At 43.8% G+C, this 16,341-nt stretch overlaps 1 protein-coding gene across 6 annotated transcripts in view; it reads right to left on the minus strand.

Moving 5' to 3' along the window:
* Window positions 1-16,029, minus strand: part of LOC132823775 (adhesion G-protein coupled receptor G5-like) — an 86,981-nt gene extending 70,952 nt beyond the window's left edge. For 4 of the 6 annotated variants that reach the window (XM_060837790.1, XM_060837788.1, XM_060837791.1 and 1 more), the window contains exon 1: window positions 15,730-15,983. In XM_060837790.1, coding sequence (XP_060693773.1) covers window positions 15,730-15,853 — 124 coding nt within the window. In that variant the 5' untranslated portion in view covers window positions 15,854-15,983. Of the gene's footprint in view, window positions 1-15,729 lie in introns of all 6 variants that reach the window. The other 2 variants (XM_060837787.1, XM_060837786.1) reach the window with 2 other exon arrangements.
* Window positions 16,030-16,341: the final 312 nt, after the last annotated feature.

A 16,341-nucleotide genomic window follows, 5' to 3' on the forward strand; every position in this document is an offset into this window, starting at 1 on the left:
GCTGCAACCTTATACTATTAAAGTAATAATCCTCTTTACTGCTACTCCAGCAAAATGGATGACTTCACATTTATTAACATTATACTCCATCTGCCAATCCTTTACCCAGTCACTTAAACTATCTATATCCCTCTGCAAAGTTTCACAGTCCTCTGCACACCTTACCTTATTCAGCTTCGTCTCATCCACAAACTTTGACACACTACACCTGGACCCCAACTCCAAACATCTGTGTAAATTGTGAATAATTGTGTTCCCAGCACTGATCCCTGAGGCACACCCCCGTTACTGATCGCCAAGCAGAAAAGCACTCATTTATTTCCTTTGCTTCCTGTTAGTTAACCAATCCTCTATCCATGCTAACACATTGCCTGTAACACCTTAAATCCTTATCTTATGCAGCAGCCTTTTGTGCTGCACCTTGTAGAATATCTTTTGGAAATCTAGATAAACCACATCCACTAGGTCCTTGTTGTATACTGTCTTTGTAATGTCCTCTTAGAATTCCAATAGATTAGTTAAAGCTTGACCTGCCCTTCATAAATCCAAGCTGCGTCTGCTGAGTGGGACAATTTCTATTCAGTACAATATCATCGATGTTACACACTGTCACTGTGCGTTGGTTTCTGAGGGAATGAATGGTGTGGGCATTAGTTGGGATGTAAATCAACTTTGTACTAGATGGTACCAAGTGGTTTGAGTGTTGTTGGAGCTGCACCCATCCAGGCAATTGGGACATATTCCACCACACTCTGGATTTGTATTTTGCAGATGGGAGACAGGCTTTGAGGAATGAGGAGGCAAATTACTCACCACAGAAAGCCCAGTCTCTGATGTATTTTTGATGCCAGATTATTTAAATGAATTGTGCAGTTCAGATTCTGCTCAACTGTATCCCTCAGGATGTCACTAATGGGGGATTGGGAATTACCATTGACATTGAATGTCGAGGGACAATGATTGGATTCTCATTAGCTGGAGATGGCCCAGCTGAAATATTATAAGGCACCTCTCTGCCCAAACCTGGATGTTGTCCATATTTTGCTGCACCTGGACACATGCTGGTTCAGTACCTGAGAAGTTGGTAGTGGGACTGAACATTGTGCAATCATCAGAGAACACCCACACCTCTGAACTTACGTTGGATAGTAGAAGCTGATAGAGATGTGTTGGATCTGAAATGACTGGCCTCCAGCAACCACCACTATCCTCCTATGTACCAGGTATGACTCCAACCAGTGGACAGTTTCCCCTGATTGCCATTGACTTCAGTTTTACTCGGACTCCTTGATGTTACACTTGGTCAAACACTACCTCGATGTCAAGGGAAGTTATCTTTACATCTCCTCTTGACTTCATCTCCTTTGTCCATGTTTGGACAGAGGCTGTAATGAGGTCAGGAGCTGAGTGGTCCTGGCGATACCCAAACTGAGAGTCTCTGAGCAGGTTATTGCTGAGAAAGTGCTGTCTAATGGCACTGTCCTTTTCCTGATGACTGAGAACAGACTGATGCAGCGATAATTGGCCGTCTGGCTTTGTCTTGGTTTTCATGTATACGGCATACCTGGGCAATTGTCCACATTGTCAGGTAGATGCCAGTGTTACAGCTATTCTGGAATGGCTTGCCTAAGGGAGCAGCAAGTTCTGGAGTAAAGTCTTCAGTACTATTGCCAGAATATTGTCAGGGACCATACCCTTGCAGTATCCTGTGCCTCCAACCATTTCTTTACATTATTGTTTAGATCAGGAGGACGAGAGGAAGCATACAGTCAGCATTTCTAGTTGAATATGTTTGTAAATGCTTTTGTCTTGTTCACTGCTGGGCTTCCCCATCATTGGGGATGATAATATTCAGGGAGCATGGTCCTTCTGTTCATTGTTTAATTGTAGACTATGGTTCATGACTGGAAGTGGTAGCACTGCAGTGCTTAGTTTTGATGGTTATGGGATCACTTATGGGAGCTGTCTATTTCACGCTGTTTCTGATTGGTACACAGGTAATCCTGTCTGGGCAGCTACAGCATTTCATCATCATGTTTTTCGCAATGCCCTGTGCTGTTCCTGCCATGCCCTCCTGCACTCTCCATTCAACCAGGGTTAATCCCCTGGCTTGATGGTAATGGTTGAGTGGGCAATATGCTGGGCCATGAGGTTACAGATTGTGCTGGAGTACAATTCTATAAGACAATAAGACATTAGGCCATTCAGCCCATCAGGTCTGCTCCGCCATTCAATCATGGCTGATAGGTTTCCCAACCCCATTCTCCTGCTTTCTCCCCATAACCCTTGATCCCCTTGATACTCAAGAACCTATCTGTTTCAGTCTTAAATATACTCAATGACCTGGCCTCCACAGCCTTCTGTGGCAGCGAATTCCATAGATTCACTGCTCTCTGGCTGAAGATGTTTCCCTTATCTCCATTCGCAAAGGTCTTCCCTTTACTCTAAGGCTATGCCCTTGGGTCCTTGTCTCTCCTATCAATGGAAACAACTTCCCAACATCCAGTCCATCCAGACTCCTCAGTATTCTGTGTGTTTCAATTAGATCCCCCTCATCCTTCTAAACTCGATTGAGTATAAACCTAGAGTCCTCAAACATTCCTCGTATGTCAAGTTTTTCATTCCTGAGACCATTCTCATGAATTTTCACTGAACATGCACCAGTGTCAAGAGTGTGTTGCTGGGAAAGCACAGTGGGTCAGGCAGCATCCAAGGAGCAGAAGAATTGACATTTTGGGCATAAGCCCTTCATCAGGAATGAGGTTTCTGTGTTGGGGCTGAGAGATAAATGGCAAGGTGGGGTGGGGTGGGTAGCTGAGAAAGCGATAGGTGGCTGAAGGTGGGGGAGAAGGTGATAGGTCAGAGGGAGGAGTGATGGACAGGTCAGGAGGCCGGCGCCAAGTTAGAAGGATAATGTGGTGGGAGGGAAGATGAGGATGCTATTGAAATCCACATTTATCCCACGTGGTTATAGGATCTGGAGGATGTGTCTGAAGAGCTTCAGGGCAGAGGACAGGACTTGGAGGTACAGTGAGAGAGGGACTCACTGAGATCTTTATAGGTAGAGGAGGAGAACTTCTTCAAGATAGGCTGCCTGACCTGCTGTGCTCCTGATGAAGGGCTACAAAGATCTCAGTGAGTCCCTCTCCCACTGTACCCTCCAAGTCCTCTCTACCCTGAAGCTCTTCAGCCACATCCTCCAGACCCTGCAACCACACGGGATAAATGTGAATTTAGCAGCTTCCTCATTTCCCTCCCACCACATTCTCCCAGTCCCAAACCTCAACACGGCATTGTCCTCCAGGCCTGTACATCATTGCCCCCCTGACCTGTCACCTTCTCCCTCATCTTCATCCACCTATTGCTTTCTCAGCTACCCACCCCACCCCCCTCCCTTTTATCTCTCAGCTCCGACCCACAAGCCGCATTTCTGATGAAGAGCGTTTCCTGAAATGTCGACTCTCCAGCTCCTCGGACGCTGCTTGACCTGCTGTGCTTTCCCAGCAACACACTCTTCATACTGTGTACAACCCTCCAAATGTGGTCTCACCAGAGCCTTATAGAGCCTCAGACGTCCATCCCTGCCTTTATATTCAAGTCCTCTCAAAATAAATGCCATCATTGCATTTGCCTTCCTAACTCCTCACTCAACTGCAAGTTTTCCTTGTGAGAACCCTGGACTAGAACTCCCAAGTCTCTTTACACTTCAGACTTGTGAATTGCCTCCCCATTTAGAGAATAGTCCATGCCTCTATTCTTCCAACCAAGCTGCATGACCTCACACTTTCCCACCTACTACTTCTTTGCTCAGTCTCCTAACCTGTCCAAACCCTTCTGCAGTGTCCCAGCCTCCTGAATGCTACCTGTCCCTTTACTTATCTTTGTATCATCTGCAAACATAGCCAGAATGCTCTCAGTTCCTTCATCTCGATCATCAATGTATCAAGTGAAAGGTTGTGGTCCCAACACTGACCCTTGTCGAACACCACTTGTCATTGGCTGCCATCCTGAGAAGGACCCTTTTATCCCCACTCTCTGCTTCCTGCCAGACAGCCAAGCTTCTATCCATGCCAGCACCTTGCCTCGAACACCATGGACCCTTACCTTGCTCAGTAGCCCCCCTTGTTAAAGGCCTTCTTGATGTCCAAGTAGATAACACCCATTGACTCTCCTTGGTCTAACCTGCTTGTTATTTCCTCAAAGAATTCTAACAGGTTTATCAGGCATGACCTCCCCTTGATGAAACCATGCTGACTTGCTCTATTTTACCAGACACTTCCAAGTATTCAGAAATCTCATCCTTCACAATGGATTTTGCTGCTGCTGATGCCCCCCACTGATGCCCAGTCTTGATTTTCGAGACCTGTTAAAACTTGTCCCATTTAGCATGGTAGTGCCACACAACATGATCGAGGTTATTGTCATTGAACGTGATGAAGGACTGTCACTAGATTCACAACCTAGAGAGTTTAAATATTCAATAATCCATAGAATCCATCTACCAGGCCCGTTGTCAAGGAAAGGCCGCCAGCATTCTCAAAGATCCATCCCACCCTGGCAATGCTTTTCTACAACCTCTACCATCGAGGAGAAGGTACAGAAGCCTGAACACACACACCAGCCAGTTTCAAACGTTTCTACCCTACTGTTGTTAGATTCTCAAACTCTTAGGATTCGCCTGTACTTGCATTTTGGTTTTTGCTGCTGTTTACCTATTTATTTACTGTCTATGCTATTTAACTCAGTAATCTGCCTATATTGCTCACAAGATAAAGCTTTTCACTGTGCCTCGGTACACGTAACAATAAATTCAATTCAATCCCCAGAGACAGAAAGACACAGTTAGTGGATAAATTGGAAAGAAAATTGAAGAATAATCATTTGCCAGTTTATGTAAGTAATTTGGAATGATGATTGCTAACCCTTCATGTAATCCCTGGAGTATGCAATCACAGGCCAATGGGATTGTCTATTCTGCTTAAATTCCAAAGTTATGGGTCAATGCAAACAGCTTCTGCAGTTTTGCTGGAGACTTTCATTTATGTCGTACAGACTGGGCTTCTTTTCTCAGAACTTTGAATAATCAATAACTCGAGGACATTAAGAGAGTAACCGAAACTCCATTTCACAGCTTCCCATCTTACTGCCTTCTGTCCCCAAAACCTCAATTAAAACCAGATCACTCCATCGTTTCTCTTTGTTTTTCCCACATTCTCTGTGGTTGCCTGGACAGCACCAGCCTCCCTTTGATTGACTAAAGCAACATCCAAACTGCGGCCATAACTCACCCTGGAGCTGTGTTCGTAGAGCAATAATTAACCTGAAATTATCTTTCCAGGCCAGTTCCTAAGTGCAAACATCAGTTTGTTTGCTCTGTTGTGTTTTAAAACAAACTTGTTCAATGGTTAAAGTTCAAAGAACAAACATCAGTCCAGAACAGGAACAGGCCCTTTGGCCCTCCAAGTCTGCGCCAACACATTTCGCCCTTCCATACGAAAACTACCTTCACTTCCATGATCCTGATCCCTCCATCCCCTTCCTATTCATGTATTCCTCCAGGTGGTTCTTGATCGCTGCTATTGTGTCGGCTTCCACCACCACCTCTGACAGTGGGTTCCAGCCACTCACCACCCTTTGTGCGATAAACTTGCCTCGCACAACTCTTTCAAGCTTCTCTCCCGGCACCTTGAACCCATGTTCTCTAATAATTGACCTTTCCAACACCTAACTCACAGAGTACACTCAGAGAATCAAAAATACAAAAGGTCTCAACAATTCCTTGCACAATTCTGCTAAATCTTCTTTTTAATTCATTCTGGGATGTGGGCATCACTGGCCAGTGCAGTATTCCTTGCCCATCTCTCATTGCCCTGAGGAAGGGGCTGGTGAGTTGTCTTCTTGAACTGCTGCAGGTTGTGGGGTGCAAGGATGTGGTTAGGAATGAAGTTCCAGGGCTTTGACCCACTTTGAAATCTATCCCTTTCAGCAAGGTGGCAGTGACAGACAATATGATGGAGCGTATCCTCAGTGTGTGAAACTAGGACTTTATCTGCACAAGGGTCATGCGGGGATTATTTTTACTGATCCTGTCATGGATAGATCCATCTGCGGCAGGCATATTGGTGAGGAAGAGGTCAAGTATGCTTTTCTGACTTGTTAGTTCCCCACCAATTGCCGCAGACCCAGTCGAGCAGCTATGTTCATTAGGACCCGACCAGCTCGGTCAGTCATGCTGCCGCTGAGCCACATTCACTGTTAAAACAAGGTGATACAAATGTCAAAAAACGTGCTGCTGAAAAGATCGCTCTTTCTCTTGAAAAAGTAAGAGGCAATCCTAAAAACTGAGTAGCTGCACAGATCTCTCTGTGAAGTATTTCTGGGAACCTGACAAAGTTCCAGCTCTCAGTATCTCTGAGTGCAGCATGGACCCTGAAAGGTCAATTGCTATTTCTATTACAGTAAAGAAGCCAGAGCATGGGGCACAATTAAATCAAATTGTCATGACTTTCTGATCTTTTAACTGATCTCTTCTTCAGCATGGTTGAGCTAACTTGAACTGATTTTCCACCCGAACTGAAACCTAGTCTGAAGATTTTCCAACTGAATTAATTGCTATCTTGTAGGAAGTAAATCTAAAATCCTGTACACTGATACAGGAGAACATTAAGATGTGTTAGCTCTCCTTGGGAATGAATTATCCTGGCCAGTATTTATTCCATGTCTAACAGCAATCAAACACATGTTGGAACCAATTAACTATTCTGTCATCCAGGTCCTTGCTGTGTAAGCATTCACTGCCCTGTTTAAATATGACAAAACCATTTCATTATCCTGCACATGGTTTGGCAGATTCTGATGCTTTGTAATTGTACAATTTCTGATTAACTACTTGCCTCTTATTGTGCAATAACTGTCAAATCTTTTTATATTTGTTCTCTTTTAGATCTTTGTTATTTCTGTTGTCTTTCAGACCCTTTATTTTTTAATCTGGATACAACAGAGAGATGCCGAGTATAAAGGTGAGAATGCTAATGAATTGGAATATTGTCAATTATCAACTGGTCAAGATTATTTCCGTTCATATTCAGATTTTAAAATAAGATCACTCATTTTTACTCTTCTGCTTTCCAAAGAAATGAAGAACAAATACAGCTTTAAATTTCAGAAATCAGAAAGAAGAACTCGTTTTTGTTGAGGCCTTCCTGTTTTTAGTTCTTCTGATTATATTGCCAACCAATACTTCCTCTTCTATGGGGCTGTGCCCTGACAGAAGTTGCTCAGTTTATTTTCCACTGGGTTCCTTCTTATCCATTACTGAGTAGAGGAAAGGCTGAGGCTTTGTACAGAATCTTCCATTTTCTGGCTAAGTGCCATTTGTGTTGAGTCTTTTGGAGGGACTTCTGCTACAAGGCTTATTGAGATCTCTCACCATGTTTAATCCAGCTCAGCAGATTAACTCCCTAACCTGCCCAGACTGGCATCTGTCTGATGGTCTGCAGCACCCAGTTTACATTAACAGGAACAGGGTGTTGATCAGGTCCTGTCTGGATTGCAGGACCTGATGTTTTCAGCTGGGCTCTACCATGCACAAGGACAGCTTCCCCTCTCTCAGTGTCATTGTCTCCTTGGATTACAGCTCTCATTCCCCCAGTTCCTCAGCATCCAGCACATCTCCCCTCTGCTTGCTCCAGTTGTGTAGGGTGCAGCACACCAGGATGACACAGCACACTCTGTCTGCACTGTACTGGAGCCCCACTGCCCCCTGACCCAGACCACTCAGCAGAGCCCTCTCCTCAGGAACCCCATTGTCTGCTCCCCCACTGCCCTGCTTGAAGCACAGACTGCAAGTCACCTCTGGCCCATACCAGTCAGGATGCTGTGTAATGGTGCAGTGAGTGATGGACACCCCCACCCCACTCCCCCTTCCCCCATCCCCCAGTAACCATCCTTGTAAGGCTCTTCACCCTCGTACACAGCAGGTACATGAGAGTGCTCTTGGATGTAGGAGTCATGGCATTTGCCAGGGCAGTGGGCACACATAGCTTCAGTAAGTGGTAATAGTAATCACAGATCACTTGCACACTGATAAAATGGAGTCCCTTCCTGTTGATGAATTCCACAGCGTAGTGCCCTCTCAGTGCCATGTGGGTGCGTGCAGTTGATGGTGCCCTATACCTGGGAGGTGCCAGCTTTGTTCCTGAATCTTACTGCCTGGCCAGTAGCACTGGTCCATCATGGGGAAACAGAAAGAACCGGGTTCTATCTTACACAGATAGTACAGGGCACTGTCCTGAGGGATTGTGGTTGCATGACTGAGTGATCCCATGAAGGGCACCCATCGCTCTCTGGAAGGTGCCAGTCACAGTGAGGATCAAAGCAGCTGCACCTCTGGGAGCCACAGTCCCTGGGAGAGGATGGTATCCCACTCCTGCAGCTCTCAGGATCCCTCTCCAACCCAGCACCATTCCATCACTGTCCCCCAGGACACACAGAGACTGCATCAACACTGAGGCTCACTCATCCCCAAGGGTCAGGCCTGGAATATTCTGCTCCTCTCGTGTACCCACATTTCCTGAGGGGGCTCTATGGCAGTGACCTGTCCCTGAGCAGGAAGCCTGTCCTCAGCATGAACCTGCTGCTACTCCTGGCCGTCTCCTCCTGCTCTCACTTTGTTAAGGAATGCAGCCATAGACTGCAGCCTCCCACCAGCAGGAGCACTCTGTCCCTTCGTGGAAATAACCCATATCAGGCCTCCTGGCTCAGAGATCTGATACCATCACAGCACCACAACAGTCCACTTGTGTGTAAAACTCTATGATGTGTTCCAATTTTCAAGAAGTTTATGCAAATCAAAAAATCATTGATCCTAGCACTGACCTTTGGGAACATCATTGATGGTCATTCCCCAATCTGAAAGAAAACAAACTGTTTTTCTCCTTCAGTCATTATTTTCTGCAAATTAACACTGACCCCTCTGTTCTACAATTTTGCCAACCTACCTTTTCTACGATATTTTGCAAAACACTTCCTTAAAATCCAGAAATACAACAAATCATTACCCTTTATAAGTTTGTTACTTCATCAAGACTAAAGTCAATCAGTCAGTCAAATATGATCTACCTTTTACAAATATTCAAACCTCTCTGTTGTTTTATTCAAAGGTGAAGGATAATTATTTAAAAAGTGAGTGACCTTACACTTTCTCAGTCTCAGGGTGTCCTGAAACATCTCACTGCCAGTGAAATCTTGGCAAAGTATAGTCACTGTTGTAACTTGGGGAAACACTTCAGCCAATCTGTACACAGCAATGACAGAAATGACTTAACCATTGATGTCGGTTGAGAGATTTATATTAACCAAGACATTACGAGAACTCACTTCTTCTTCCCCAAATGTTGTCATAAAGTGTTTCAAATCCAATTGTCAGTGGAGATGGGGATTTATTTTCCAGTGTCATTGAAAGATTCCACCTACAACAATATCTATTTGAAAAAGAAATACTGTGGATGCTGGGAATCTGAAACAAACAAAGAGAATCTGGCAAAAATCTGTGGAGAGAGAGTTACACAACACCAGGTTATAGTCCAACAGGTTTATTTGGAAGCACCAGCTTTCAGAGTGCTGCTCCTTCATCAGGTGGTTGTGGAGATTAAAGTCAAAAGACACAGACATTACCGCCAAATGAGTACAGCATCACAAAAATGTGATGACACATTAACCAATTTTAGATCAAGTCTTTCATCTTTTAGATGCGTTGGTTTCTGTTCTTTGATATGTAAATCCCAGAACTTCTTTTAAATTACATTTGCAAGAAAGATCTAGTTTTTCTAACACTAGATGCCATCTCAGCTCAGACAATGCATTAAGGTGTGAGGTCTGTCTGAGTCCCAATGTTGAGTGAGACTGGTTTTATTTCTAACATGGAGTTTAGAGTTTTACATGGATTCATCCGGTTTTTAAGCAAAAGCAGTTCTGCAAAAACAAGTTCACCCCATAAACCTGTGTGTGCACGTGTAGGAAAGACAGAATGAGTGTGGGCATGTGAGTGTGGGTGTAAGTGCATGTGATAGAGTGTGTATGTAAGTTTGGTTAAGTGTACAAAGTTAAAAATCACACAATACACCAGGTTATAGTCCAACAGATTTAATTGGAAGCACTAGTTTTTGGAGCGCCGCTCCTTCATCAGGTGGTTGTGGAGTACACAGTTATAAGACACAGAACTTATAGCAAACGTTTACAGTGTGCTGTAACTGAAATTATACATTAGAACATAAAACATAGAAAGGTACAGCACAGAACAGGCTCTTAGGCCCACGATGATGTGCCGAGATTTAATCCTAATGTGAAATACAGTAATTTAACCTACACACCTCTCAACTCCCTGCTATCCATGTGCATGTCCAGCGGTCACTTAAATGTCCCCAATGATTTCGCTTCCACCACTTCAGCTGGCAATGCATTCCATGCATTCACAACATTGAAAAATACCTTGATTGTTTGTTAAGTCTCTCATCTGTTAGAATGACCATGTTAGTTTCACTTTCATATGTAAATCACAAAACTTTTTTTAAAAATTTACTTTCTCAGGTTAACTGTAACATTTGGTGTCAGCGCAGATAAGATGTTGAGATGTTGAAGGTGTTAACCCCTTGTGCTCCCTGTCTATGCCATTATGTTTAGACTGATTCTAATCTAAAAAGTGAGTTAACAGAGTCTTACATGGATTCATGCAGTTTTTGAGCAATGTATAATGTAACTCTACAAGTACAAATTCATCCCACAAACGTTTATGTGTATGTGTGCATGTGGGGTTTTGTGCATGTGTGTGTCTATTGGAGTGTATGTGTGTGTCTGGGGTGGGGAGTTGTGAGTATCTGTGAGAGAGAGTGTATATGTGTGTGTGAGTGTAAAATGTCAAAGTCTGTGAGAGAGTGCATGTATGTGTCTGTAGGAGTGTGTGGGAGTGGCTGTGTACAGGTGTGCATGTGTGCGTGTGTGCGTGTGCTTGTGTGTGTAGGAGTGTCTGTGTGTGTGTGTATAGTGCAATGGTGGTCACCTGTAATGTGACATGAACCCAAGGTCCAGGTTGAGGCCCTTCCTATGGATACTGAACTTAGCTATCAGCCTCTGTTCGGCCACTATTCGCTGCTGCCTGTCCCAGAATCCGCCTTTCAGGATGGTTTCCCAAAGGTCTGAGGCCGAATGTCCCAGACTGTTGAAGTGTTCCCCGACAGGGAAGGATCACTCCTGTCTCGTAATTGTTGCACAGTGTCATGAGGAACAAACACCAGGCAGGAGTGTTCCCTTCCAGTTGGGACACGCTTCAGTGGTCTGGAATATTCGGCCTTAGACCTTCGGGTGACTATCCTCCAAGGCAGACTTCAGGATAGGCAATAGCGAATAGTGGCTGAACAGAGGCTGATAGCTAAGTTCCGTACCCATAGGGAGGGCCTCAACTGGGACCTTGGGTTCATGTCACAGTATAGGTAACCCCACTGCAGTGTACTGCAGTGTACACTCTCTCTCACACACACATGCTCCTACAAACTCATACACGCATGCAGACCCTCTCTCATACACAAGCTCTCTCTCATATGCACACATACAGTCCCCGCACTCACACCCATGCACACACCCTCCCACAGGTGTATACCACATCACACGTGCACATACTTAACCAAGCTTACACACACACATTTACACACACACTCTATCAAATGCACTTATGCCCACACACGCACACACTCACTCTGTCTCTCCTACACATACACACATATAAGTTTATGGGTGAATTTGTTTTTGCTGAACTACATTTCATTTTGCTCAAAAACTGCACAAATCCACGTAAACTCTGTAAATCCCATGTTAGAAACTAACTCAACACTGGGATACAAACAGCCCTCACACCTTAATGCATTGTCTGAGCTGAGATAGCCCCTATTGTTCTCTCTTGCAAATATAATTTTAAACAGCTTCTGGGATTTACATATCAAAGAACAAAAAACAATGCATCCCATTGTAAAAGTTGAAAGATTTGATCTAAATTTGTTTAATGTATCATCACATCTCCATGACACTGTACCAACTGGCGATAAAGTCTGTGCTTTGTGACCTTATTCTCCACAACCACCTGATGAAAGAGCAGCGCTTAGAAAGCTAGTGCTTCCAAATAAACCTGTTGGACTATAACTCAGTGTTGTGTGATTTTTAACCTTGCCCACCCCAGTCCAACACCGGTACCTCCAGGTCGTGTGGAGAGAGAAACAGAGTTACATTTCACATTCACTCTGATGCTTCTTCAGAGTCCTGCTGAGTTTCTGCAGCATTTTCTGTGGTTACCTCAAAGTGTATTGCAGTTCCTGAGTGCTACAATGTAGTGACAGCTTACAGTATACACTCAGGTTTCTGGAGTGGGATTTGAACCACAAAAATCTCGGATTGCTGCCACTGAGGCACTTGTTTACTGAATGGCTTTCTTTTTAATACTGCCCTCAAACTTTATCCTGTCCCATCAGTGCTTTGGTATCTTTCTTTTAAGTCTCATAATAACTGCTTTTTCTTGGTAACATCCACGCCCTTGAGGATGGTCCGTTCAGATGCTGGAAATACAGTTCCAGCATCCACAGTATTTCATTTTTATGCAAATGGATATAGTTGTAGGTGGAAATTTGCAATGACACTGGAAAACAAAACCCGATCTCTGTTGACAATTGGATGTGAAACACCTTATGCCACAGTGTGGGCTCAATTCCCGCACTGGCTGAGGGTACCTTCAAGAGGTCTTCTTCTTAACCTCTCCCCTTGCCTGGGTATAGCGGCCATCAGGTTAAATCCCCACCAGTTGTCTCTCTCTCTCTGAGAGAAAAGCCCTACGGTCTGGTCAGATCATGGAGACCTTTACCTATCACCACACTGGTCTCAGCCTTAGTCTGTTTCTGTTCCTCCTTCTCTTTCATTTCCTGATTTATAGCTATTTTGGGATCCTCTATAATATTAGAGGATTTGTATCCTCTATAATGAAGACAGATTCAAAATACCTCTCCAGTTCATCCACCATCTCCTTCCCTTCCCATTATTAATTCCACAGACTCATTTTCTATAAGACCAATGTTCACTTTAATGCTTTTCTTTTGAAATCTCCATTGAAACTCTTACTATCTGTTGCCATATTTATAGCTTGCTTTACTTTTCAATTTATTTTGCCCTGCTTACTAATCAATAATGGTTTGCTTTGTTTATAGCATTTTGTCCAATCTTCTGATCTGCCAACTGCCTTTGCTCAATTCAGTGTTTTCTTCTTTACATTTGGTTTTCACTTTATCTTTCTCAATTAACCACCTCCAATGGAGCCTCACCCGTTTGGAATTTTCTTTCTCAATGCAGTTGAACAAGTCTGTGTAATTATGTGACATTCCCTTGAATATCTGCCAAATGCATTGCTGCTGTTCTCTCCTTTCCCCCACTTTGTCTGTTTACTTCATCCAGCTCTGCTTTGCTGTAGGGTGAGTAGACCTGAAATGGTAACTCCAATTTCTCTCCACAGATGCTGCCTAACCTGCTGAGTTTTCCCAGCAATTTCTGGCTTTGTTTCAGATTTCCAGCATCTGCATTTCTTTCAGTTTTTTTTTGGCGAATGTTAAACTCTCTGCCACATCTCTTCCACGCATGCTCGCTCTGAAGAAGTACTGCTCCTCTCTCCAACAGAATTTCCATTCCAACCTTTTTTTCTTGTTCACCGTCACTAATTTTGCTATGTAATTGCTAAAACTCATTTCCACAGCCACACCACATTCCTCAACGACTGTCTTTGGCTCAGACTCACCCCACGTGGATTCCAACTGAAGTTTCATCTTTCAGGTTTTGGATCCGCCCAGGATCACAGGTATCTCCGTGATATACAACATTGCTCAGACAGCTGTTCTCACCACATTCTGAGATCCACACTTACTGCCCTGCAATGCCATATGTAGACTCTCCACCAACATCACCTCATGCTGGATCAGAGCTGCCCTCCCTCACCACCACCACCCACCATTTCCACTTCATCCACCCGCTCATTCGATGTGCTAAGATAAAACTTTTTCTTTTCCTTTCAGGCATTAAGGAACACAAGAAGCTATAGCTACCTCCTCTGGAACCTTCTTCCCCTTTGAATACGTCCCTTCTTCCTACCCCATAAATCTTCCCCCACCCCACCCCAACTCTTTATCTGCAGCTCCCCCCACACCCACCCCCAGTCCTGAAGAAGGATTACACCCGAAACATCAACTTCTCTATCTCCTGATGCTGCCTGGCTTGCTGTCTTCTTCCAGCCTTCTCCTTGTTTACTTTGGATTCCAGCATCTGCAGTTTATTTGTCTCTAATTGGGAGGGTGGTTGAGGCAGGAACCTTCACAACATTTAACAAGGACTTGGAAGAACACTTGAAATGTAATGGGCCCGTGCTACAAAGTGGGACGAGTGCAGATTTTGAATAGTTCTTTGTCAATGCACACTCAGTGAACTGCATTGCCTCTTCTCTCCTGGATCCTGATTCAAAATTAAAATCTCCTATGATTGTCGCTGCACCTTTCTGACAGGTTTCCACTGTTTCTTCCTTTATAATTATCCCACCATGTGGTCTCTGTTAGGGGCCCAGCCAGTGACAACCATGTCCTGTAAGTGAATTTTAAAAAAACCCACACTTACAAGCAAATATTACCATCATTATTTCTCATCTCTCCCCAAACTGTTTCCATATCTTTGTTTCTAGAATTTAGATCATCATCTAGAATTTAGAATTTTGCATTAACAGGATTGTACATTAACACAGCCATCGTTCCAACGTTTCTGATCTTCCAGTCCTTTTTAAGTATCATGTACCCCTCAGTACTCAGACTCCAATCTATGTCACCCTGCTGCAGCCTTACCTCAGCAATGGCATCAGATCATCATCATTTATTCCTGACGAAAAGACATGTTATTGACACTATTTTTTTTAATCTTGCCTTTATCAGGACAATTAGCAATAAAATTATAGATTAAAAAGAAAACAACATTTAGTCTCCGTGAGTGGAGAGTGCTGATTGGTTCCTAGTGGAAGGCTGTCCCAAGTTTTTAGTTTGGAAGTGCAGTTGGTTCCAAGGGACAGCAATGGGAGTGAGCTACAGCTGTTCATAGATCCCCATGTTTCACAAGGAGCCTGCTATTTGTTAATGTTACTTCATACAGAGGTCAGTGCACAAATCTTTAAGCGTGGACAGTCAGGTGAGGAAAAGGCATCAAAGAAAGTACTTGCATTTATATAGCAGCTTTCACCACCTCAACATTAAAATAAAGTCACGGGGTATGGGCATGGCTGGCTGGGTCAGGATTTATTACCCATCTCTAATTGTCAGAGGGCAGTTAAATGCCAACCACATTGCTGTGGGTTTGGAGGTACATGTCACTGTAAGGACGGCAGATTTCCTTCGTTAAAGGCCATCAGTGAGTCAGACAGGGTTTTCCGACAATCACCAACGGTTTCATGGTCATTGTTAGACCCTTAATTACAGAAACTCCAAAGGACTTTCCAGCCAATGGACTCATTTCAAAGTATGATCATTACTGTTCTGTGGTAAGTTGTTTGGTGGCTCAGACAGCAGGGGATTGAATATTAAACACACATGTCAGTTACTCAGTTAAAACAAGAAGGAACATAAGTTTTCAACCTATCAATTAAAACAGAATAAGAAGCAGTAAATAACTTACCATCTCCTTTCACACACTCAAACATGAGGACAAGCAAAATAACATATTTTGAGAGCTGTGTGAATGTATGTGTCCTCATGATTTCCATTTTCTGATGCAGTGACCTGCTCAGGGATACAAACATTCCGTGATGAGATACCGGGCAGAAGCGTTCTTGAAATCAAATCCCAATTCTGGTTAATCTTTTCTCACTGCATGCATTAATGCAACAAAGCCAATGAAGGGAGCACCTCAGGGTGTTACCTCTAACAAGTGTAAACTCGCCGGGTTAAAAGGGAAGAAGAAATGTGTGGTGTTCTCAGATGTCACTAGGACAGGAGCGTTTCTGCAGGGGCGGGACTGATGTCAGTAACTAAATGAGGTCCAGGATTTCAAAACATATCTCAGTTGCAGATTTCTGCCTGCCAATTCATTTGAATATTGATATAACCCGTGAGACTAATTTATTTAAACCTCCACTGACATCAACTGAGTATAATTCCAGTGAAAGATGGAAACACTGTGCAGTGAGTGGGAAGCTCAGCTGTAGGTGTTAAACAATAATGACATGAAGAATTCAGGAGCCAGCCGGTACCTTACAGAAAATTGAAATGAATGAAATCTCAGTGAATG

The sequence above is a fragment of the Hemiscyllium ocellatum genome, chromosome 17, assembly GCF_020745735.1.
Source record: "Hemiscyllium ocellatum isolate sHemOce1 chromosome 17, sHemOce1.pat.X.cur, whole genome shotgun sequence".
Classification (NCBI taxonomy): Eukaryota; Metazoa; Chordata; class Chondrichthyes; order Orectolobiformes; family Hemiscylliidae; genus Hemiscyllium; species Hemiscyllium ocellatum.